At 44.4% G+C, this 23,903-nt stretch overlaps 1 protein-coding gene across 2 annotated transcripts in view; it reads left to right on the forward strand.

The window, feature by feature from the left end:
* Positions 1-7,161: 7,161 nt before the first annotated feature.
* CYP7B1 (cytochrome P450 family 7 subfamily B member 1) overlaps positions 7,162-23,903 on the forward strand; it is a 364,976-nt gene continuing 348,234 nt past the window's right edge. The window contains exon 1 of one of the 2 annotated variants that reach the window (XM_073583924.1): positions 7,162-7,660. In XM_073583924.1, coding sequence (XP_073440025.1) covers positions 7,371-7,660 — 290 coding nt within the window. In that variant the 5' untranslated portion in view covers positions 7,162-7,370. The remainder of the gene's footprint in view (positions 7,661-23,903) is intronic. The other variant, XM_073583923.1, reaches the window with a different exon arrangement.

Raw genomic sequence — 23,903 nt, forward strand, 5'->3', positions numbered from 1 at the left:
TGCTGTGTGCTGGGAATGCCTCAAACAAACGGTTTACCAGAGTTGCTTATTTGTTAGCCAATATTAGCTCTAGGTTCTCCTGTGGCATGATGTTGTGTAATTTGCCTTTATAGCGTGGATCGAGGATGCTAGCCAACCAGTAGTCGTCATCCCTCATCATTTTGGCAATGCGGGGGTCCCTTTTTAGGATCCGCAAGGCATAATCACACATGTGGACCAATGTTCCAGGTGTCAATGCTGCACTGCCAGTGGTTTGTGGAGGAGCACTTTCTGGCAAATCCACATCCCTCCAGTCACGCACAAACCCTGTACCTGACCTTGGCACGCCCACATTTTCTCTTGCCCCCTGAGAAGCATCTTCCTCCCCAAAATAATCATCCCCCTCATCCTCCTCCTCATCTTCCTCTTCTTCCTCCACCTCGTCCACGACAGTTCACTGACCAGACAGTGGCTGACTGTCATCAAGGCTTCCCTCCTCCTCCTCTTCCTCCTCCTGTTGCTCCTAATCTGCAGATGCCTGATCCTTAATGTGTGTCAAAGTTTGCATGAGCAGTCGCATAAGTGGTATGCTCATGCTTATGATGGCGTCGTCTGCGCTTACCAGCCATGTGCATTCCTCAAAACACTGAAGGACTTTACAGAGGTCTTTCAGCTTTGACCACTGCACACCCGACAACTCCATGTCTGCCCTCAAGCTGCCTGCCCGTGTATCCTCCCACAAATGCATTACAGCCTGCCTCTGTTCGCACAGCCTTTCAACCATGTGCATGGTGGAGTTCCATCTTGTAGCAACGTCTATGATTAGGTGGTGCTTGGGGAGGTGGAGTGACCACTGCAGCTTCTGCATACGACTGGAGTGGACGAACAAGCGACGGATGTGCGAGCACAATCTTCGCACCTTATGGAGTAGGGCTGTTAACTCCGGATAATTATTTAGGAAGCACTGCACCACCAGGTTCAAGGTGTGAGCCAGGCAAGGTATGTGTGTGAGTTTTGCAAGGCCTATGGCTGCAAGAAAATTCCACCCATTATCACTGACTACCTTGCCTGGCTCAAGATGTAGACTGCCCAGCCATGACTCAGTTTGTCAATGCAAGTAGTCAGCCAATACCTCCGTGGTGTGTCTGCTGTCGCCCAGAGACATCATTTTTAAAACAGCCTGCTGCCGCTTACCACTAGCTGTTCGATAGTGGGACACCTCATGTGCAACACTGACAGATGTGGATGGAGTGCTCGTGCGACTGCGCTCTGTCGACGAGCTTTCGCTTCTGGAGGAGGAGGAGGGTCGAGCGCCTACAGCCAACTGTTTCTTATAGCATGGGCTAGGAAGCACTGTTCCACCGCCGCTGTCCCCTGTGAAGCATGCATCCACCACATTAACCCAGTGCGCAGTGATGGACACATAACGGCCCTGGCCATGCCTACTGGCCCATGCATCTGTTGTGAGGGGCACCTTTCCACTCACTGATTGTTTTAGTGCATGGACAATGCGGTCTTTCACATGCCAGTGGAGGGCAGGGATGGCTTATCGAGAAAAGAAGTGCCGACTGGGTAGTTCATAGCGTGGGACAGCGTAGGCCATGAGCTCTCGTAAAGCTTCGCTTTCAACCAAACGGAAAGGCATCATCTCTAATGAGATCAGTTTGGCAATGTAGGCGTTTAAAGCCAGTGTACGCGGATGAGAGGATGAGTACTTTCTTGTCCTACTGAGAGTGTCTGGTAAGGTGAGCTGGACTTGAGAGCTGCATATGGGGGAACTAGTGCTGGACCTGACGGACTGAGAAGGGGTTGGTGATGGTGAGGGTGTTAATGGCCTAGATTCAGTGTTTCCTCACGAAAATATTGTGATTCCCTGACTGCTTTGGCCTAGCAATGACACCTCAACATTTCTTGATGGTGGTGTGCTTAGCGGTGGCCTTACAGTGGGGGAAGCGATGGAGCGTTGCCAGCTAACTTCAGTCGGAGCAGGTGCACATGTGCTACCTGAGGTTTTGTAGTCCGTCCACGCTTGCAAGTGCATGTTGGTTAAATGTCTAAGCATGCAACTAGTATTCAAATTTCGTAGATTTTTCCCTCTGCTAAAGGTCTTTCGGCACTTCTTACAGATAACCTTTGCGTCATCAGTAGGATTTTGTTCAAAAAAGTGCCACACTGCACTCTTCCTACTATGGTGCAAAATTTCAGGGCTTGCACGCTGTGCTAATTTGACCGTCTGGCCAAGCTGTCCTGCAACTCTTTTAGATTTCTTACCAAGTTTTTTGAAAGCTACGGGCCTGCCGGAAAACCGCTGCTGTGATGACGATGCCTGCTGCGGATCCTTCTCCTGTTCTGACCTATTGTTACTGGCAGCCTCTTCCCCCAATGGATGCCAATCCGGATCAACAACTGGGTCATCCATGACCTCGTCTTCAATGTCATCTGCACCTTCCTCTGTGCCTTCCTCTGTGTCACCGTGTAAGGTGGTATAGTATGCGGGAAGGGGCACCTGAGTTTCATCAGGGTCTGATTCGGGCTCAGTAGACTGCGAGGGCAATGTGGTGCTGTGGGTGAATGTACTTGCAGAATCATCTAGCAGTGGCTGTGCATCAGTGCACTCCATGTCAGATTCATCTTGGACTGGGGAATTCAGGATTTGACTTGATAACCCTGGAATGGTATGTGAAAAGAGCTCCATGGAGTAATCTGAAGTGTGTGCTATGGCACCCTTCATTTTTGGTGTGGGTGAAAGACACAAGGAAAGGTGTTGTTCCTGACCAGAAGCCTGCACTGATGACTCTGTGCTTGCAGTTTTTGTAGCTTCAGAAGAGGAGGCAATAGAGCTGGAGGCAGTTTCGGCAATGTAAGCCAAAACCTGTTCCTGATGCTCCGGCTTTAAAAGTGGTTTACCTACTCCCAGAAAAGGGAACCTTAAAGGCCTTCTTGTGCCAGCTGATGATGCAGGCTCAACACCTCCTGCCTTAGCTGCTATTGTGCTTTTGCCTGAACTAGCCAATGCACCACCACCACCATCGGTACCAGCTGCGCCCCCCCCACCCACGTCCGCGGCCTCATCCACCATACTTCCTCATGTTTGGGAAAAGGTACCAAAAATACCAGCAGAGAAATGGTACTGTATGAGGAGCGTACAGCTGTGTAAGGTGTATGTAAAAAGTGAAATCTCCGTATTTATTTTGCGAGTCACAGATGCTCACCCAGTATGTATTTCACCGTAATCCAACAAGCAGGTATACAGTACTGTATCAGAAGTGTACAGCTGTATACGTTGTTGGTGAAACTGTCAATCTCCGTATATGTATTTACGGAGTGTCACACACACACACGCTGACTCTGTATAGATGTGACCGTAATAAGAACACCAGATATCCGATACTGTTTGAGATTCGGACAGCTCAATACGGTGTATGGAGAAATGGAAATGTCCGTATATGTATTTACGGAGTCTCACAGACACACACTGACTCTGTGTAGATGTGACCATAATAACAACAGCAGATTTACAATACTGTTTGAGAATCGGACAGCTCAATACGGTGTATGGAGAAATGGAAATGTCCGTATATGTATTTATGGAGTCTCACAGACACACGCTGACTCTGTGTAGATGTGACCGTAATAAGAACACCAGATATCCAATACTGTTTGAGAATCGGACAGCTCAATACGGTGTTTGGAAAAATGGAAATGTCCGTATGTATATTTACAGAGTCTCACAGACACACGCTGACTCTGTGTAGATGTGACCGTTATAAGAACAGCAGATATACAATACTGTTTGAGAATCGGACAGGTCAATACGGTGTATGGAGAAATGGAAATGTCCGTATATGTATTTACAGAGTCTCACAGACACATGCTGGCTCTGTGTAAATGTGACCGTAATAAGGACAGCAGATATCCGATACTGTTTGAGAATCGGACAGCTCTATACGGTGTATGTATGGAAAAATGTTAATCTCCATGTATTTTTTTAGGGAGTCACACACATATAGCATGTATTTGTCCGTGATACCATCCAGTACACGGTAGTGTGTGAGGAGCGTACACCTATATACGGTGTGTGCAAAAATTTACGCTCAGTAACTTCTGTGCAGAAAAAAAGGAATAAAAGTATTTTTGCTTTGAAAAAAGCAGTCTGCACAGCAGTGTGCACACAGCAGTGCAGCTATCAGGTAGCCTTATAAGGCTGCCTTATAACCACCAGCGCTGCTGCACACAAAAGTGTGAAAAAATGAGCGCTTGGTAACTGTGCAGAGAAAAGGAATAAAAGTTTTTTTGCTTTTAAAAAAAGCAGTTTGCACAGCAGTGTGCAAACAGCAATGCAGCTATCAGGGAGCCTTATAAGGAAGCCTAATCACCAACAGTGCTACTGCACACAAATATAGCCTCCCCTGTCACTGCACACTGTACTGTTGTGTTGTACAGTGAAAATCGCTATCAGCAGAAGCACTTTTTTTTTTCCTGCCTAAACACTCTCCCTATTGAGAACGAGCAGCAGCAACCTCTCCCTATGCTAAGATTGGCAGAAGTAAGATGGCGGTCGGTGGTCACGGCCTTTTATAGCCACTGTGACGCCACACAAAGCCAGCCAATCACTTGGATGCCCTTCTCTAAGATGGTGGGGGCCGCTGCCTATGTAATCGCATTGCCCACAGTGTGCGTCCTTGATGATTGGCTGAGAAAAGGCGCAGGAAGCATTGTGGGAAACGCTACTTTGGTGCTCAAGTCGGCGACCTCATGGCCGACCTCATGCGATGGTCAGGTTTCGATAGGTCAAACCCAACTTTAGCCAAAGTCGGCGACTTCTGAATTTGGCCGACCCGTTTCTCTCAACTCTAGTAAATTTGTGAACCAGGGTTGTGTAATGTTTGTATGCAGATGAAAATTAGGCCTCCCAAAGTCAAGGTTACTGGCGGGCCCTTGGCACTCCAGTCCGATACTGGACATATGGATACGTCTCGGATGGGAAAGGGGTTAAAGAACACCACTTTTTACTTTTCTTGGTATTTTTTGGTGAAACAGGTAACTATTCTAGTGGAAGTGGTCTTCAGAGCTTGTTACCTGACCTATTGGATGGATGGGGGGTGATTTAGGGGTCTTGTTACTTTAGTCTGTAACCAATTCCTATACACGGGGGCTGAGGGTTCATGTGGGGGAGGCGCCATCGGTTTCATCTGCCTAGGGCACCAAAATATCTTGTCCTGTTCCTGATGTGACTGCAGACTTTTGAATCCTTACCGCTCGTGCACCAAATGCTGTCATGGTTCTCCATTATTTCTGCCTAGAGCGGCAATCACATGACCGCAAGTATGTGATTTGCATACTTCTGGCCACATTCATACTAGACGTGCTCATCCTAACTCAATATGAGTGAATTGTTCATAGACTATTATGTAATCAATTGCACATCACCTACTTACACAAGATGGTGTGCTGCCGATAACAATGATTTTGAAGCTTAAAAATTACTACACCCAAAACGCTCGTTCGTTGGACGTTTGCCAGCTTGTTTAGATGGGTCAATAGATGAGATACATGTTTCCTGATCATTATCCCATCCTAATGAGCCATATATAATGCTGTAACAATAACCTGTGTCACAATAATGAAAGTCACAATTTATTTTTATACCAAAGTATTTTAATATGTTCTAAATAAATAATAAAAAGCATAGTAATCCACTGATTCATTTGAAAAAAAAAATACAAGAAGTAATACAAAATAATAAAAATATGTAATTACGGTATTTATTTTATATACATATGTGACATAAAGTAGTATAGGCATATCTAATAGATATCCCAAAAGTTACAGTACTCTGAATAATTAATCAGTATTTTGTGAGAACTCTATTAAGACATAAATAAAGGATTCCACCTCCCCCAAACTAAAAAATATATAAACTACATTCAAATATCCTACCTAACCAAAGTAGTGTGAAAAGTGCTTTAAACAAGACCTGATGCAACTGTGAAAGTGTAAGAAACTAGATGGAGGCCCAATGCTCTCACATCGGGAGGGCGGTATTGTCATGATGGGGGCAGGCTTTGCAACGTTGAGAATCTCCCCCCATGTGTTCACCCACCGATCTACTCTCTCTTTCCCCATATGTTGACTTCTCCCATCTGTGCTCTCTTTTTGACCTGATTAACGAAAGTTAATTTTTAAAATTGTTTGTGTCTGACCATGTACAGAACATACCACAGCTCCTGGGCAGGGGAGGAAGCAAAAGACAATACTGACATTACAGCAGGAGATTGCAGAGGGTACATTTTGTGAGGTAAAATATTGTTTAAACACAGTCAGTGAAATATTTTCCCTCACAAAATGAATCCTATGTGATACCCTTCTGTAATGTCAGTACTGTCTTTTGCTTCCTCCCCTGCCCAGGAGATGTGGTATGCTCCGTACACGGTCAGACACAGACAATTTTTAAAATGAACTTTCGTTCATGGGAAAACCACTTTAATGTAACTGGCTTTCTCTGCCTGTAGACATGCTTCTGCCGCCGGGATCAGCCGAATGATTCACTGCACCTGTGCGGAATTCGCGCATGTGCAGTAAATCAGACTGCCGCCATCTTTGTGCAGACAGATAGCGTCGGTCACATTAAAACTGCACATGCGCTCCTCCTGTGTGTGTGTTGCGATGGTGTTCTGCTGGTGCTACTGCGCAAGAGGCTGGTACCACCAGCAGTTTCCATATTGAGACACCCATCACGTGGGTGTCCCAATATGGCGGTCGGTGAACTTCGGCCGCTTGGAATTCTGGGATCCGGACACATCTGGACAGAACAGGATGTGAAGACATTACAAAGTAATTATATATATATATATATATATATATATATAAAGATATGGCTGGCAAAATGACATGGAAGCCAAAACATTTACTGCTTGTGATAAACAAACGTGACCATGCTCATGTGCTAACAGAAAAAGCCATGAGACATGCAGCTGTGGGGACTCAAACATATTTTTCGAGCATGCTGAAAATACTCAGCCCCCGAGCATGATCAGATAACACCTTATCCCAGCACTTTCGCTCATCACTATGTACTGCGTAATTAAGGAGAAAATATACTGCTATATTAAAGGGTTAACTGATGAAATGGATGAAGCTAAATATATTTTTATGAAGTTGAAAACCAAAAAAGGAATGGGCTCAGGTGATACATGTGTCTCCTAATAACAGCGGTAATGATCATGCAAATACTTTTAAAGTGAAAGCACATTATTGCAGAGGTGGGCAACCTCAGAGACTTCACGCTCCTTGAGACTACAGGTCCCAGAATTCTCTAGTCTGCACTGTCCTCAGGGAGTTTTTGTACTTTCCCAACAAGACCCCTTCCTGACAGGCATCATATAAATTACATGCATGGAATGGAATTTCTGATGTTGACAGTCTTTTCATGGAGCAGGGATCATGGCCTGGGAGGGGTTACTCCACTGAGCCAGTTTCTTTTCCACGCCCCTAGACAGAGTACAGGAGAAAGTTTTGTGCTGAGACTATATAGTATCAGAGTGAAGTGTGGATCTGTTACAGAGGTGCAGTCTGGGGAGCAGCCAGAGCTAAAGATTTCCAACACCATGGACCTCCAGTTTATCATTGGGGTTTCAATATTTGTTTCCTTTTTCCTGGCATTTTTGCTAAAAAGAAGAAGGTAAGTGTTTACATTGTATCAAAGTGACACCCTGAATCGTTTACGTCTCATTTCTCGAAGCTTCAGGCTGTGGTTTTGCTTCACTTAACCAGGAAATAATGTAGAGTTTACAGTTTCACAAATGTGTAGCACACCCGGCGTATTCCAAGGGGTCAAATTCACGCGCGCCAAAGTCTCTCGGTGACCTGAGCAGAAAAATGCAAACAAATGTCGTGAAAGAGAATGTCATGAAAGCGGACATAGCAATACACTAATATGGGATCTAGAAAATAACCAGGACTGCTGGAATACTGTGTCTAGACTTGTTTGCATTAATTATATGTGTCGCAATAGACCTTTTAATGAACACAGCATATTATAAATGCATCAGGGGAAATCTCCATAATGTAGCGTGCCGTGCAGCCTAAACATGGAATGTAGAGGATCGGTGTGACCCTACAGATTCATGCGGGTGACGTATAAAAGATCTGTATCAAATGGACCAATAGTGCTTCTTTTATGAGTGCAAATCTTCACTTGCATTAATAATAATAATAATCTTTATTTATATAGCACCAACATATTCCGCAGCGCTTTACAGTTTAACAGTTTCAAAACACAAGTCATAAGTAACAACGTTAACAATGCAATAATTAAAGCAAAATATGACGATACATGAAATCACTAATAAATTTGCTCAACTAAATAAAAACTTTTGACTTTTTTTTTTTTAAACATTTAACGTAGATATTCTCCGACAGCCTGTGCGGGCATTAAAAGTTATTGTGCACAGCAGTAAGAGAACTTCTGGGAGAAATGAACAAGAGAGCTTTCTTTTTCTAAATAGATGTGTGTATTGATTGACAAAACGAGCTTTTGTCAAAGAGGATCTGCAGCAGCTGCGGCAATGTATGGGAAGCCTAATATCGTTTCATTTCAAGGCTAGAGGACCCTTGATAATGACATAGATTGGAAGGAGGATGCATGTGAGGAGTTATCCAGAAGCAATACAGGTTGACAATGGATTGTTATTATCTGCTAAGGCTAAGTGCACACGTACTTTTTTGCCCTGCGGATTTTTCCGCGCAGAATTGAAGAAATCCGCAAGTCAAATGACCTGCATTTTTCCTGCGGATTTCTTCCTTTTTTTCTTGCGGTTTTCCCCTGCGGATTTCCCTCTGCGGATTTGGAGAATGGAGCAGGTGGAAAACCGCACAAAAGAAGTGACATGCTGCACATTTTGTACCGCAAGAAAACCACGCGGAAAAATCCGCAGCGTCTGCACAGCGTTTTTTTTTTCTATTGATTAACATGCTGCTGTACATCACAATGCGGATATGCAACGTTTCTGCGCGGTAAAATCCGCTGCGGATCCGCTGGATATCTGCATCGTGTGCACATGGCCTAACAGTTCGGATAACAGACCTGCATTGGTGGTGTACAGCGGCTATGACGCCAGAATGAGCTGATTCTGCAGACATTGTTCACATACCTTTAGAATTTGCTCGGTATGACACTGCACTTTGTATTTATATACAGTAGTGTTCCTTGTTATTAATCAAAAATGTAACCTAGTCTACCACATCAGAAGTCAAGTAATGTAATAAGTCACCCACAATTGGTACTTCAACATGAGACCTAGTATAGGGTCCTGATACTATAGGGGTCTTTGCCCTATATTAAAGCACTGGATCCATCCAATCCAGAGATGAGCAGTACCAAGATTGTATAAAAGATGATGATTTCATTGACTTCATAGGAATAAAGACAGTTTATAAGGATATTGTTATATCAGCTAAACAATCATCATTTATGTGAACAGATACCTCTAGTACATAATAGTAAATTTCCAGGGAATTGTGTAATTTGGGGGACAAATCCCACTGTTTCAACCACATAATGAAACTACGTTCGCAAAAACCATTACGATACCATATAATACGCTATGGTTTGGTTGTGACCGTTTGGAGATATTTACATTACATTTGAACTTACCTTTTGACTGCACATGGTCACTCTCTGTTTTACTATCTTCACTATGTTATGGGAATCATGCCCACAGTATAGTTAAAGGTGTGGTCCAAAACTAACACTGATTTATGGTAATCTTAAGTGTCTATTTATCTATTTAATGTAATAATCTAATTGCTTTTCTAATATACTTAAAAAAATATTTCCCACTATTCTTTCTCTAATCTAAGTACAATTTTTTGATTTTTTTTTTTATGTTTGATGATGTTTTGTTTTTGAATCCCCAGTGCACTTTGGGATATCTAAATTAAAACATCATCAGTGGGCAGAGGCTGGGGTCGCTGTTGCAACCCCTGCACTCTTCCTGAATTAAAGCATCATCAGTGACACCCATTTCAGTGACCAGGCTAGTACCTGCTTTACTGAGCATGTGTCAGTTGTCAATTCCTGTATATATTCAGTAGGATCTTGTCACTGTGCAATATTATTATTAATGCACAGTGACAGTGCGCTCCCTCGCTGGCTCTGCTGAGAAATAAGCCATCAAGACAGCACACATTCTGAGAAAAGAATATATCAGTGTAAGAGGCAGGCACTACATCTACTCATATGTCAGTGTAAGCAGCAGGCACATCATCTACTGCGATATCACAGAAAGCAATAAGCACAGTATCTACTCGTATATCAGTGTAAGCAACAAGCACAACACCTACTCCTATATCAGTGTAAGCAGCAGGCACCGCAGCTACTCCTATATCAGTGTACTCCTATATCAATGTAAGCAGCACGCACCGCACTTACTCCTTTATCAGTGTAAGCAGCAGGCACCGCACCTACTCCTATATCAGAGGAAGCAACAGGCATCGCACCTACTCCTATATCCGTGTAAGCAGCAGGCACAGCATCTACTCCTATATCAGTGTACTCCTATATCAGTGTAAGCAGCAGGCACTGCACCTACTCCTATATCAGTGTAAGCAGCAGGCACCGCACCTACTCCTATATCAGTGTAAGCAGCAGGCACAGCAACCACTCCTATATCAGTGTACTCCTATATCATTGTAAGCAGCAGGCACAGCATCTACTCCTATATCAGTGTAAGCAGCAGGCACTGCACCTACTCCTATATCAGTGTAAGCAGCAGGCACTGCACCTACTCCTATATCAGTGTAAGCAGCAGGCACAGCATCTACTCCTATATCAGTGTAAGCAGCAGGCACAGCATCTACTCCTATATCAGTGTAAGCAGCAGGCACAGCATCTACTCCTATATCAGTGTAAGCAGCAGGCACTGCACCTACTCCTATATCAGTGTAAGCAGCAGGCACCGCACCTACTCCTATATCAGTGTAAGCAGCAGGCACAGCAACCACTCCTATATCAGTGTACTCCTATATCATTGTAAGCAGCAGGCACAGCATCTACTCCTATATCAGTGTAAGCAGCAGGCACTGCACCTACTCCTATATCAGTGTAAGCAGCAGGCACTGCACCTACTCCTATATCAGTGTAAGCAGCAGGCACTGCACCTACTCCTATATCAGTGTAAGCAGCAGGCACTGCACCTACTCCTATATCAGTGTAAGCAGCAGGCACAGCATCTACTCCTATATCAGTGTAAGCAGCAGGCACAGCATCTACTCCTATATCAGTGTAAGCAGCAGGCACAGCATCTACTCCTATATCCGTGTAAGCAGCAGGCACTGCACCTACTCCTATATCAGTGTAAGCAGCAGGCACAGCATCTACTCCTATATCAGTGTAAGCAGCAGGCACAGCATCTACTCCTATATCAGTGTAAGCAGCAGGCACCACACCTACTCCTATATCAGTGTAAGCAGCAGGCACCACACCTACTCCTATATCAGTGTAAGCAGCAGGCACAGCAACCACTCCTATATCAGTGTACTCCTATATCAGTGTAAGCAGCAGGCACTGCACCTACTCCTATATTAGTGTAAGCAGCAGGCACTGCACCTACTCCTATATCAGTGTAAGCAGCAGGCACAGCATCTACTCCTATATCCGTGTAAGCAGCAGGCACAGCAACCACTCCTATATCAGTGTACTCCTATATCAGTGTAAGCAGCAGGCACCGCACCTACTCCTATATCAGTGTAAGCAGCAGGCACAGCAACCACTCCTATATCAGTGTACTCCTATATCATTGTAAGCAGCAGGCACATCATCTACTCCTATATCAGTGTAAGCAGCAGGCACTGCACCTACTCCTATATCAGTGTAAGCAGCAGGCACAGCAACCACTCCTATATCAGTGTAAGCAGCAGGCACAGCAACCACTCCTATATCAGTGTAAGCAGCAGGCACAGCAACCACTCCTATATCAGTGTAAGCAGCAGGCACAGCATCTACTCCTATATCAGTGTAAGCAGCAGGCACAGCATCTACTCCTATATCAGTGTAAGCAGCAGGCACAGCATCTACTCCTATATCAGTGTAAGCAGCAGGCACAGCATCTACTCCTATATCAGTGTAAGCAGCAGGCAACGCACCTACTCCTATATCAGTGTAAGCAGCAGGCACAGCAACCACTCCTATATCAGTGTACTCCTATATCAGTGTAAGCAGCAGGCACTGCACCTACTCCTATATCAGTGTAAGCAGCAGGCACAGCATCTACTCCTATATCAGTGTAAGCAGCAGGCACAGCAACCACTCCTATATCAGTGTACTCCTATATCAGTGTAAGCAGCAGGCACTGCACCTACTCCTATATCAGTGTAAGCAGCAGGCACAGCAACCACTCCTATATCAGTGTACTCCTATATCATTGTAAGCAGCAGGCACAGCATCTACTCCTATATCAGTGTAAGCAGCAGGCACTGCACCTACTCCTATATCAGTGTAAGCAGCAGGCACTGCACCTACTCCTATATCAGTGTAAGCAGCAGGCACTGCACCTACTCCTATATCAGTGTAAGCAGCAGGCACAGCAACCACTCCTATATCAGTGTAAGCAGCAGGCACAGCATCTACTCCTATATCAGTGTAAGCAGCAGGCAACGCACCTACTCCTATATCAGTGTAAGCAGCAGGCACAGCATCCACTCCTATATCAGTGTACTCCTATATCAGTGTAAGCAGCAGGCACTGCACCTACTCCTATATCAGTGTAAGCAGCAGGCACAGCATCTACTCCTATATCAGTGTAAGCAGCAGGCACAGCATCTACTCCTATATCAGTGTAAGCAGCAGGCAACGCACCTACTCCTATATCAGTGTAAGCAGCAGGCACAGCAACCACTCCTATATCAGTGTACTCCTATATCAGTGTAAGCAGCAGGCACTGCACCTACTCCTATATCAGTGTAAGCAGCAGGCACAGCATCTACTCCTATATCCGTGTAAGCAGCAGGCACAGCAACCACTCCTATATCAGTGTACTCCTATATCAGTGTAAGCAGCAGGCACTGCACCTACTCCTATATCAGTGTAAGCAGCAGGCACAGCATCTACTCCTATATCAGTGTAAGCAGCATGCACTGCACCTACTCCTATATCAGTGTAAGCAGCATGCACTGCACCTACTCCTATATCAGTGTAAGCAGCATGCACTGCACCTACTCCTATATCAGTGTAAGCAGCAGGCACTTCACCTACTCCTATATCAGTGTAAGCAACAGGCACTGCACCTACTCCTATATCAGTGTAAGCAGCAGGCACTGCACCTACTCCTATATCAGTGTAAGCAGCAGGCACAGCATCTACTCCTATATCAGTGTAAGCAGCAGGCACAGCATCTACTCCTATATCAGTGTAAGCAGCAGGCAACGCACCTACTCCTATATCAGTGTAAGCAGCAGGCACAGCAACCACTCCTATATCAGTGTACTCCTATATCAGTGTAAGCAGCAGGCACTGCACCTACTCCTATATCAGTGTAAGCAGCAGGCACTGCACCTACTCCTATATCAGTGTAAGCAGCAGGCACTGCACCTACTCCTATATCAGTGTAAGCAGCAGGCACTGCACCTACTCCTATATCAGTGTAAGCAGCAGGCACTGCACCTACTCCTATATCAGTGTAAGCAGCAGGCACTGCACCTACTCCTATATCAGTGTAAGCAGCAGGCACTGCACCTACTCCTATATCAGTGTAAGCAGCAGGCACTGCACCTACTCCTATATCAGTGTAAGCAGCAGGCACAGCATCTACTCCTATATCAGTGTAAGCAGCAGGCACAGCATCTACTCCTATATCAGTGTAAGCAGCAGGCACAGCATCTACTCCTATATCAGTGTAAGCAGCAGGCAACGCACCTACTCCTATATCAGTGTAAGCAGCAGGCACAGCAACCACTCCTATATCAGTGTACTCCTATATCATTGTAAGCAGCAGGCACTGCACCTACTCCTATATCAGTGTAAGCAGCAGGCACAGCATCTACTCCTATATCAGTGTAAGCAGCAGGCACTGCACCTACTCCTATATCAGTGTAAGCAGCAGGCACAGCATCTACTCCTATATCAGTGTAAGCAGCAGGCACAGCATCTACTCCTATATCAGTGTAAGCAGCAGGCACAGCATCTACTCCTATATCAGTGTAAGCAGCAGGCACCGCACCTACTCATATATATGTGTAAGCAGCAGGCACCGCACCTACTCCTATATCAGTGTAAGCAGCAGGCACCGCACCTACTCCTATATCGGTGTAAGCAGCACGCACCGCACCTACTCCTATGTGTGTAAACAGCACGCACCGCACCTACTCCTATATCAGTGTAAGCAGCAGGCACCGCACCTACTCCTGTATCGGTGTAAGCAGCAGGCACCTCACCTACTCCTATATCAGTGTAAGCAACACACACAGCACCTACTCCTATGTGTGTAAACAGCACGCACCGCACCTACTTCTATATCAGTGTAAGCAGCAGGCACTGCACCTACTCCTATATCAGTGTAAGCAGCACGCACCGCACCTACTCCTATATCAGTGTAAGCAGCAGGCACCGCACCTACTCCTATATCGGTGTAAGCAGCACGCACCGCACCTACTCCTATATCGGTGTAAGCAGCACGCACCGCACCTACTCCTATATCGGTGTAAGCAGCACGCACCGCACCTACTCCTATATCGGTGTAAGCAGCAGGCACTGCACCTACTCCTATATCGGTGTAAACAGCACGCACCGCACCTATTCCTATATCGGTGTAAACAGCACGCACCGCACCTATTCCTATATCGGTGTAAGCAGCACGCACCGCACCTATTCCTATATCGGTGTAAGCAGCACGCACCGCACCTATTCCTATATCGGTGTAAGCAGCACGCACCGCACCTACTCCTATATCGGTGTAAGCAGCACGCACCGCACCTACTCCTATATCGGTGTAAGCAGCACGCACCGCACCTACTCCTATATCGGTGTAAGCAGCACGCACCGCACCTATTCCTATATCGGTGTAAGCAGCACGCACCGCACCTACTCCTATATCGGTGTAAGCAGCACGCACCGCACCTACTCCTATATCGGTGTAAGCAGCAGGCACCTCACCTACTCCTATATCAGTGTAAGCAACACACACAGCACCTACTCCTATGTGTGTAAACAGCACGCACCGCACCTACTTCTATATCAGTGTAAGCAGCAGGCACTGCACCTACTCCTATATCAGTGTAAGCAGCACGCACCGCACCTACTCCTATATCAGTGTAAGCAGCAGGCACCGCACCTACTCCTATATCGGTGTAAGCAGCACGCACCGCACCTACTCCTATATCGGTGTAAGCAGCACGCACCGCACCTACTCCTATATCGGTGTAAGCAGCACTCACCGCACCTACTCCTATATCGGTGTAAGCAGCAGGCACTGCACCTACTCCTATATCGGTGTAAACAGCACGCACCGCACCTATTCCTATATCGGTGTAAACAGCACGCACCGCACCTATTCCTATATCGGTGTAAGCAGCACGCACCGCACCTATTCCTATATCGGTGTAAGCAGCACGCACCGCACCTACTCCTATATCGGTGTAAGCAGCACGCACCGCACCTACTCCTATATCGGTGTAAGCAGCACGCACCGCACCTACTCCTATATCGGTGTAAGCAGCACGCACCGCACCTATTCCTATATCGGTGTAAGCAGCACGCACTGCACCTACTCCTATATCGGTGTAAGCAGCACGCACCGCACCTACTCCTATATCGGTGTAAGCAGCACGTACCGCACCTACTCCTATATCGGTGTAAGCAGCACGCACCGCACCTATTCCTATATCTGTGTAAGCAGCATGCACCGCACCTACTCCTATATTAGAGGAAGCAACAGGCACTGCACCTACTCTTATATGAGTGTAAGCAGCAGGCACAGCAGAGTGTAGAGACACATAGCAGAGCTCTGAGGAGCTCTGAGGAATAGCAGAGGCGTCTCGTGTGACATCACAGGATTTCCTTAGTTGAGCTTGGAAGAACAAGTCTTTAGAACATGACTCACTGAGAACTGTGTACAGCAGTCTAGTGGCTACAGGACATGACATAACTCACTCGTTAGCTAGAAATGTCACAACTGACAGATTGGAGAAGTAAATAGCAATAGTTATCTATTGCTCCAACGGTAACATTTCATCACTGTCTGTATGAACACAATTTTTATGGTCTACTATGACCGCATCCTTTAGACTTGAGTAGTCCCTACCAAGTCTTCTGCTTGATCAAAATCTTGTTTCTAATTTAAAAATGTCTTTGTATTAGTACTTGTAATACCTTATATTTTAATAGCTTCGGAGCTGTTAAATAGGCTAGCTTGAGAAAAGAATCAAGCTCCACGCATTCTGATAATAGAAGCTGACAGCCCCTGATAGAACCTCATTCTTCTACTATTGAAGTTCATTAATGGGTTATGGGAAGGGGGTAGATCTTAGAACTCCCCTTTACTTTATAGGAAAGTCACAAAAGTTGTACAATTTTTTTTTTTTTTTTACATATATTCAGTCTCTGATCACAGATGTGTCCCCAGGGATACCATCTTTTCTAATTTGTCAGGCAATGTCATAAACCCGGCAAACACTGTTAAAGTCAGTGGGTCCATCTGCTTCATTTTGAGTTCAGATCTATGAATTCCATTTTTCATTTATTTATAGCCGAAGGTTACAATTACCTAACTCAGATGTGAGCATAGGTTTTCATTCCTTAAACAATTTCTTGATTCTGCACTTCGTAAAATAAACGCCACACGTGTTAACAATAAAGTAATTGTGCATTAAAATCAATATCCTAATACATGAAAGACCTTCCATTGCAACTCTTGTACAATCTGCTTTAACCACAGCCACATTCCCACAAATGCATATACTTGAAACCAGCCTTAAAGCATTCTCTCTGTCTCATGATTCTGGCATTTGGCAAATTTTAATAACTAGCTGAAGAGCCTGGCGCTGCCCTGGCATAGTAACTGACTACGGTTGGTTATAGCAAATTATAATGATTATATCTATATATATATAAAGCTGAGTGTAGAACCCCACCCACTCCACATAGCCACATTCGCTATAATATCCCACATCATCCCATCAGCCAGAGCTACCGGATTACTACCCCTAATATCCCACATCGTCCTGTCAGCCTGGGGTCAGAACCAGAGTGCTGAGTGGAACGGTCCTAACATCCATACCGGGGATCCCTTTAAGACAGGCCTGGCGTCAGAACCAGAGCGCTGAGTGGATTTTCCCTGACTTCCATACCAATGATCCCTTTAATAGAAGCATGGTGTGAGAATCAGAGTGCTGAGGGATTTACCCTAACTTCCATACCAGAGATCCCTTTAAGAGAGGCCTGAGGTCAATACTAAAGTGCAGAGTGGATTTGCCCTCACTTCCATACCGGGGATCCCTTTAAGAGACCCTGGGGTCAGAATCAGAGCGCAGAGTGGATTTGCCCTCACTTCCGTACTGGGGATCGCTTTAAGAGGGGCCTGGGGTCAGAACCAGAGCGCTTAGTGGAATTGCCCTTACTCCCATATCAATGATCTCTTTAAGAGAGGCCTGGGGTCAGTATCAGAGCACTGAGGGATTTGCCCTAACTTCCATACTGGAAATCCCTTTAAGAGAGGACTGGGGTCAGAACCAAAGCGCTGGATAGATTTGCCCTGACTTCCATACCAATGATCCCTTTAATAGAAGCCTGGGGTCAAAATCAAAGCGCTGAGGGATTTGCCCTAACTACCATACTGGAGATCCCTTTTAGAGGGAAGATGTGCCTATGGGATGGAGGATCTGTGATGGGGATATGGGCACAGGAGGGGGGGATTAATTTCTGTCATGTGCTCTCTGCTCCTTTCTGGGGGCAGACAATGGCTGGGAGCTTATGTTCCCGGGGATGCTACATTTCTCCCACCATGTCAGTGTCTGCTGAGGTGTTGTCGAGTGGGAAAACTATTGCTCATAGCAACCAATCACAGCTCAGATTCTTTTAATCAGCTCTGGTGAAATGAAAGATGGTTAGTGATTGGTTGCAAGGAAAAATGTTGCTCATAGCAACCAATCACAGCTCAGCTTCTTTTAAACAGCTCTGGTGAAATGAAAGATGCTTCGTGATTGGTTAGTGATACACACACACACACACACACATTCAATTTTATATATATAGAATATGATAATCCTAATTGACCTAATACAGGAAAGGTTTATTTTGATTTCATGCCAGATATTGAGAAAAACATGCATATGTGTCTTTTTACATTGTGTAGGTTAACTTCTGGTTTCAGCTGTACATAGATGATTTATTTTTGTGATCTCTGTTTCTGATACGCTACTCCTGTATGTCTATGGGAACATTTGCACATATGGCTGAACTAAAAAACTTTGCCTAATTGTTGGATCGCAGAGAGGACAGAGAAGTTGTGCAGCCGGCCAATTAGGGCTGCTCTGTCCTCTCTCCATTCATCTTTGTGCCTCATTCACAAATCCGTACAAGTTCTACCCATGACTTTCAATGATAGCACTCATAACTGTGCTAGTTTGTAGGGCCATTAACATATCCATGATTTTTAATTTACTGAAAGGTTCACAGAAAATCATGGAGACATGTTCGATTTCAATCTGTGGGTCAGATCAAAATCGACAATGCAAGTTTGTGTTCCTGAAAAATTTGGACCCCTTTCAGATGACATCCAAGTGCGGTGTGATTTTCACAGACTGTCAGAATGGAGAAGTTTGAGGCATTTTCTTTAAAATTTCTCTACATACAAGAAAATCGGATGACACTCATTACATACTCTGATCAGAATAGTCTGTCTATTTTGCTCATACTTGGAAAAATTGTATGTCTGAATCAGGCCTTATGATCACTGAAGGGAGACATACGAATCTTGCTGAGCTTGTCAAAAATATTAATATAGTTGTGCAATTTCAGCATCCATAGGTTGCTCGTGCTCCAGGATCAGTCCAGTGCTGGTGCACGAGATTTCTGTAAACATTCTTAAAAAGTTCAATGATCAGCTTCCCTCTGGAATTTCACTACCAAACTGCAGGTAATCCAACAGTGGAAATCCAGATATTGAAAGTGAGGCCTTATAGAGAGGATTGCTTTGGATATGCACTACGGCTGCGTTCACACAAAAGCAGTCGTGCTGCAGCCGAAAACCAAACAGGCTCGTGCTGCCTCAGTCTTTCCACTGATTCACTGCACAGTCACTTAATTTTGCAAGGACACAGCTGTTTCTTCTGCAACACCGAGCAGCCAAACATAATGGCTGTGTGGATTTGCAAGTGAAACAGTTTTTCCCATGAACTTCTCTAAGGAAAGAGTCACACGGCCGTGTAACTCAGACGGCGATCACAACACAATGCTTGGATTGGCCGATGACTCTCCCGACCTGAGTATGACAGCTTTCAGTATTTACATTGAGCTGTCATACTCGGGTCAGGAGAGCCGTTGGCCAGTCCAAGCACTGCGTTGCGATCCTCATCCGAGTTATATGGCCAAGTGACTCTTCCCTAAGAAGTAAAATTGAATTTGAGCGTTTTCTTCCTCATATTTTTTTTTAATTTTTTACAGAAACTATAACAGTTTTTAAGATTATATGAAAAAATATTCTGTGCCTTAGTTCTCCAGAATAACTGATAAAAAACCTAAAACAATAATCACAATTATTTAGGTGTTAAAACCTTTTGCATTCTTAAAGTTCAAAGAACCTTGGTCCATTTTTACTTCTCTTCGTAGGAGCTCATAAACCTCTGTGCCTGGTGCCCTTTGCGCTTTATTTTTCCACAAATGTAATGCAAACAGAATATACCTAGTCACAAATGTCAAGAGAAGGGTGAGCTATTTCATTCAAGGGCATCCAGTAAAAAATGTTTGCCAATTTATAGGTGCTTACTGTAGAACTTCTTACAGTAAAAAGAAATGTATAAGAACAAATGCCACCACGCCTTCAAAAGAACACTCCTTTGGAATACCTTTTGTTAAGAGGGCTATAAGGATACATCCTTAGTGGGACAAGTGCCATTATATAACCACAGCACGATACTATGAGACCTACGAAATGACAGTCCATAGTTACAATTTTAAAAGCAGCCCTGAGGCACAAACTTCTTGTTTAACAAATACTGTTTTGGTTTGTAAGGTGGTGGGATAGAAGTGTTCCTAACTCCCAGCTACAGATACAATCACGTTTTAACTTATGCCTATGTGTCATGAGATGGTTTACCTCTACTCGCAAGTCCTTACACTGGCTACCCATCCACTCCAGAATCCAGTACAAACTTATTACCCTCACAAACAAAGCCCTCCATGGCTCAGCACCACCCTACATCTCCTCCCTTGTTTCAGTCTACCACCCTACCTGCGCCCTCTGTTCTGCTGATGACCTGAGGTTAGCATCCTCGATAACCAGAACCTCCCACTCCCGTCTCCAATACTATACACGTGCTGCGCCAGTTCTTTGGAATGCACTTCCCAGGTCAATACGATTAGTACCCAATCCCCACAATTTTAAGTGTGCCCTGAAAACGAATTTATTCAGACATGCCTACCGCCTCAGCACATTAACCTAATCTATCCCTGTGTGGCACAGCCAAAAGTTTTTACCATAACCAGGTTCCCCGCATCATGTTCCCACATGCTTTATGCATCTATTAGCCCTCTGTGTCTGTACTGTTACACACTTAACATTATGGCTGGTCCATACAATCAGGGCAATTGTTACCACCCACCTTTCGTGTCTACCTCTTTCCTCATAGATTGTAAGCTTGCGAGCAGGGCCCTTATTCCTCTTGGTATCTGTTATGATCTATGTGACTATTGCTATGCTGTAATGTCTATCGTCTGTACAAATCCCCTCTGAAATGTAAAGTGCTGCGGAATATGTCGGCGCTATAGAAATAAAATGTATTACTATTATTATTACTTGTTATTTCAATATTTTGTGTACACTTTTCTTTCTTCATAAATATGTTGATGTACAAAAGTGCCATATCATGTCTTTATCTGTTCCAGGACTTAAATTACTTTAGTACAACTTGTGACACTGACTTGATGTGAATGAGAGCTGAGTGATGGGCAAATGGGTGCTCATGTTCGAGTGTGGAACTGGTGCAAAAAGGCCTGAGATAGGAAGATGGCGAGAGTTGGGTAGTAACGAGGAAGTAATAAGAGTAGTGCAATCCTATAAAGTTTTCTGTCACCCCATGATCCTTGTGGGAAGATGAGGGAGAACATAAGAGTGATGTGAGGAGAGCTCAAGAGCAGATGGCTGTAACCCCTAAGAGGTGATTTTACTCATAAAACCAGGGGCATCTGGTTTGAGGGGAATTTGAGATTAAAATCTCAAGGCAGGACCAAAAGAGGAGGACACGGTAAGTAGAGAAGTTGGGCAGCGCAAGTGACCTATTGTGAGTGAGAGAAAGAATGGAAGAAGTCGGCATATTTTATTCTGTGTGTCCATTGTAGAATTTGTGAAGTGAGTGAAGTATGTACCAAAGGGTATGGTGTTTATATGGACTACAACAAAACAAAAACATAAAGTACAGATGGTGGTGCAAGTCGGCATACTGCAATACACTATAGAACAGAAGGGTTTAACTAAGACAGTGTTTGTCCCATCACAACATTACAAGTATTGCACCACCATTCTAAGAGAAGCTGCAAATAAAATGGAGTTGTTAATAAAGATGACCATTAAGAAGGTAGTGTAGTGTTCCAGAGTTGTGGGGCTTTTTTTATCTAGTGATGATTTTTATGGATAATAATGCAACATAAGACCCAAAGACTTATAAAGTCCATAGTAAAAAGTCTTGTAAAATCCATAATGCCGCTTGTAATGTCTATAGTAATTAGAGCTAGGTACAAAGGCTATTATCGTGGAACCGTTTGACTGATTTTTTTGTTAAACCTATTACTCAGGGGAGCAGCAGGAATAAAATAAGAATAAAAACTGGCCAATCTTGATCCAGTGACAGGTTCTCTGTAAGGCCGGGTGCACACGTTCAGTAATCAGCAGCGCTTTGGACACCGCACATGTCCGCTGCATCCAGCTATTGAACGCAGGTGATTCCACATGTGTCATTACGTCCAATACATTGTATGGGTGAAATTTATCGTGCGGAGACTCACGTTTCTTCAAGATAAATTGATATGCTGGAAAGCCCGCAGGTAAGTTGCGGGTGTCGGAGCACGCATAGTGGGCATGGGATTTCTAGAAATCCCATCCACTATGCTGTAACATTTGGACGCTGAATATGTATGCAGCGTCCAACCTGCAGCGTTTACTGACTGTGGGAATGTACCCTAAGAAGTCAGTGTCTTGTTGGGGAGTCAAGAACTCTTCAGCCACAAGGAAGTGCTTCTACAGCAGCTCCTCCTCCTGCAGCGTTACAGGTTGATTGACGTTGAATTTTGTGTTGGTCGTATATATTTTCTTGTTTACAAAAGTTATAATATTCTTTAAGATCATATAAAAAATCTGAATCTTTGAGACAAAGCTAATAAAAGTCTAAAACTATAAAGACAATAGTTGTTATGGTGAAACCTTTTCTGTAGTTCAGAGAACTTTGATCCATTTCACTTCATAAATGTGTGTACCTGGTGCCCTTTGTACTTATCACACATTCAGCAAACACAAAATCATAAATGTAAGCTGGGCTCTTTATACACCCATTGTGCACTGCACATTTACTGTATGCAATCTCTCAGCACATACTGTACACTAAATTCATATACAGGCCCCAATTCAAAAGTGAGAATTTTTTCCTGGTGTCTTTTTTATGTAGTCTTTTGATCTGACCGTTCCTAATTGGCAGCATTTTCCATCAGGAGACATTTCAAAGAAATGACTTTCTTTCTCCACTTTCTTATTTCTACCAGCCTTTTTTCAGAACTTAAAGGGAACCTGTCACCTCATTTTTCGCATATAAGCTGCGGCCACCGCCATTAGGGGCTTATCTACAGCATTCTGTAATGCTGTAGATAAGCCCCCGATGTAACCTGAAAGATAAGAAAACCGAGTTAGATTATACTCACCCGGAGGGCGGTCCGATCCGATGTGTGTCGCAGGTCTGGGTCCGGTGCCTCCCATCTTCATGCGATGACGTCCTCTTCCTTGCTTCCTGGCATGGCTCCTGCGCAGGCGTACTCTATCTGCCCTGTTGAGGGCAGAGTAAAGTACTGCAGTGCGCAGGCGCCGGACCTCTCTGACCTTTCCCGGTGACTGCGCACTGCAGTACTTTGCTCTGCCCTCAACAGGGCAGATAAAGTACACCTGCACAGGAACCGCGACAAAAGCAAGGAAGAGTACGTCATCGCTAGAAAATGGGAGGCGCCAGACCTGGACCTGCGACACCCATCGGACCAGACCTCCCCAGGTGAGTATAATCTAACTTGTTTTTCTTATCTTTCAGGTTACAGTGGGGAAAAAAAGTATTTAGTCAGTCAGCAATAGTGCAAGTTCCACCACTTAAAAAGATGAAAGGCGTCTGTAATTGACATCATAGGTAGACCTCAACTATGGGAGACAAACTGAGAAAAAAAAATCCAGAAAATCACATTGTCTGTTTTTTTTTTTTCATTTTATTTGCATATTATGGTGGAAAATAAGTATTTGGTCAGAAACAAGCAATCAAGAATTCTGGCTCTCACAGACCTGTAACTTCTTCTTTAAGAGTCTCCTCTTTCCTCCACTCATTACCTGTAGTAATGGCACCTGTTTAAACTTGTTATCAGTATAAAAAGACACCTGTGCACACCCTCAAACAGTCTGACTCCAAACTCCACTATGGTGAAGACCAAAGAGCTGTCAAAGGACACCAGAAACAAAATTGTAGCCCTGCAC

The sequence above is a fragment of the Dendrobates tinctorius genome, unplaced genomic scaffold (genome assembly GCF_039654945.1).
Source record: "Dendrobates tinctorius isolate UK_male_01 unplaced genomic scaffold, ASM3965494v1 ptg000082l, whole genome shotgun sequence".
NCBI classification, from domain to species: domain Eukaryota; kingdom Metazoa; phylum Chordata; class Amphibia; order Anura; family Dendrobatidae; genus Dendrobates; species Dendrobates tinctorius.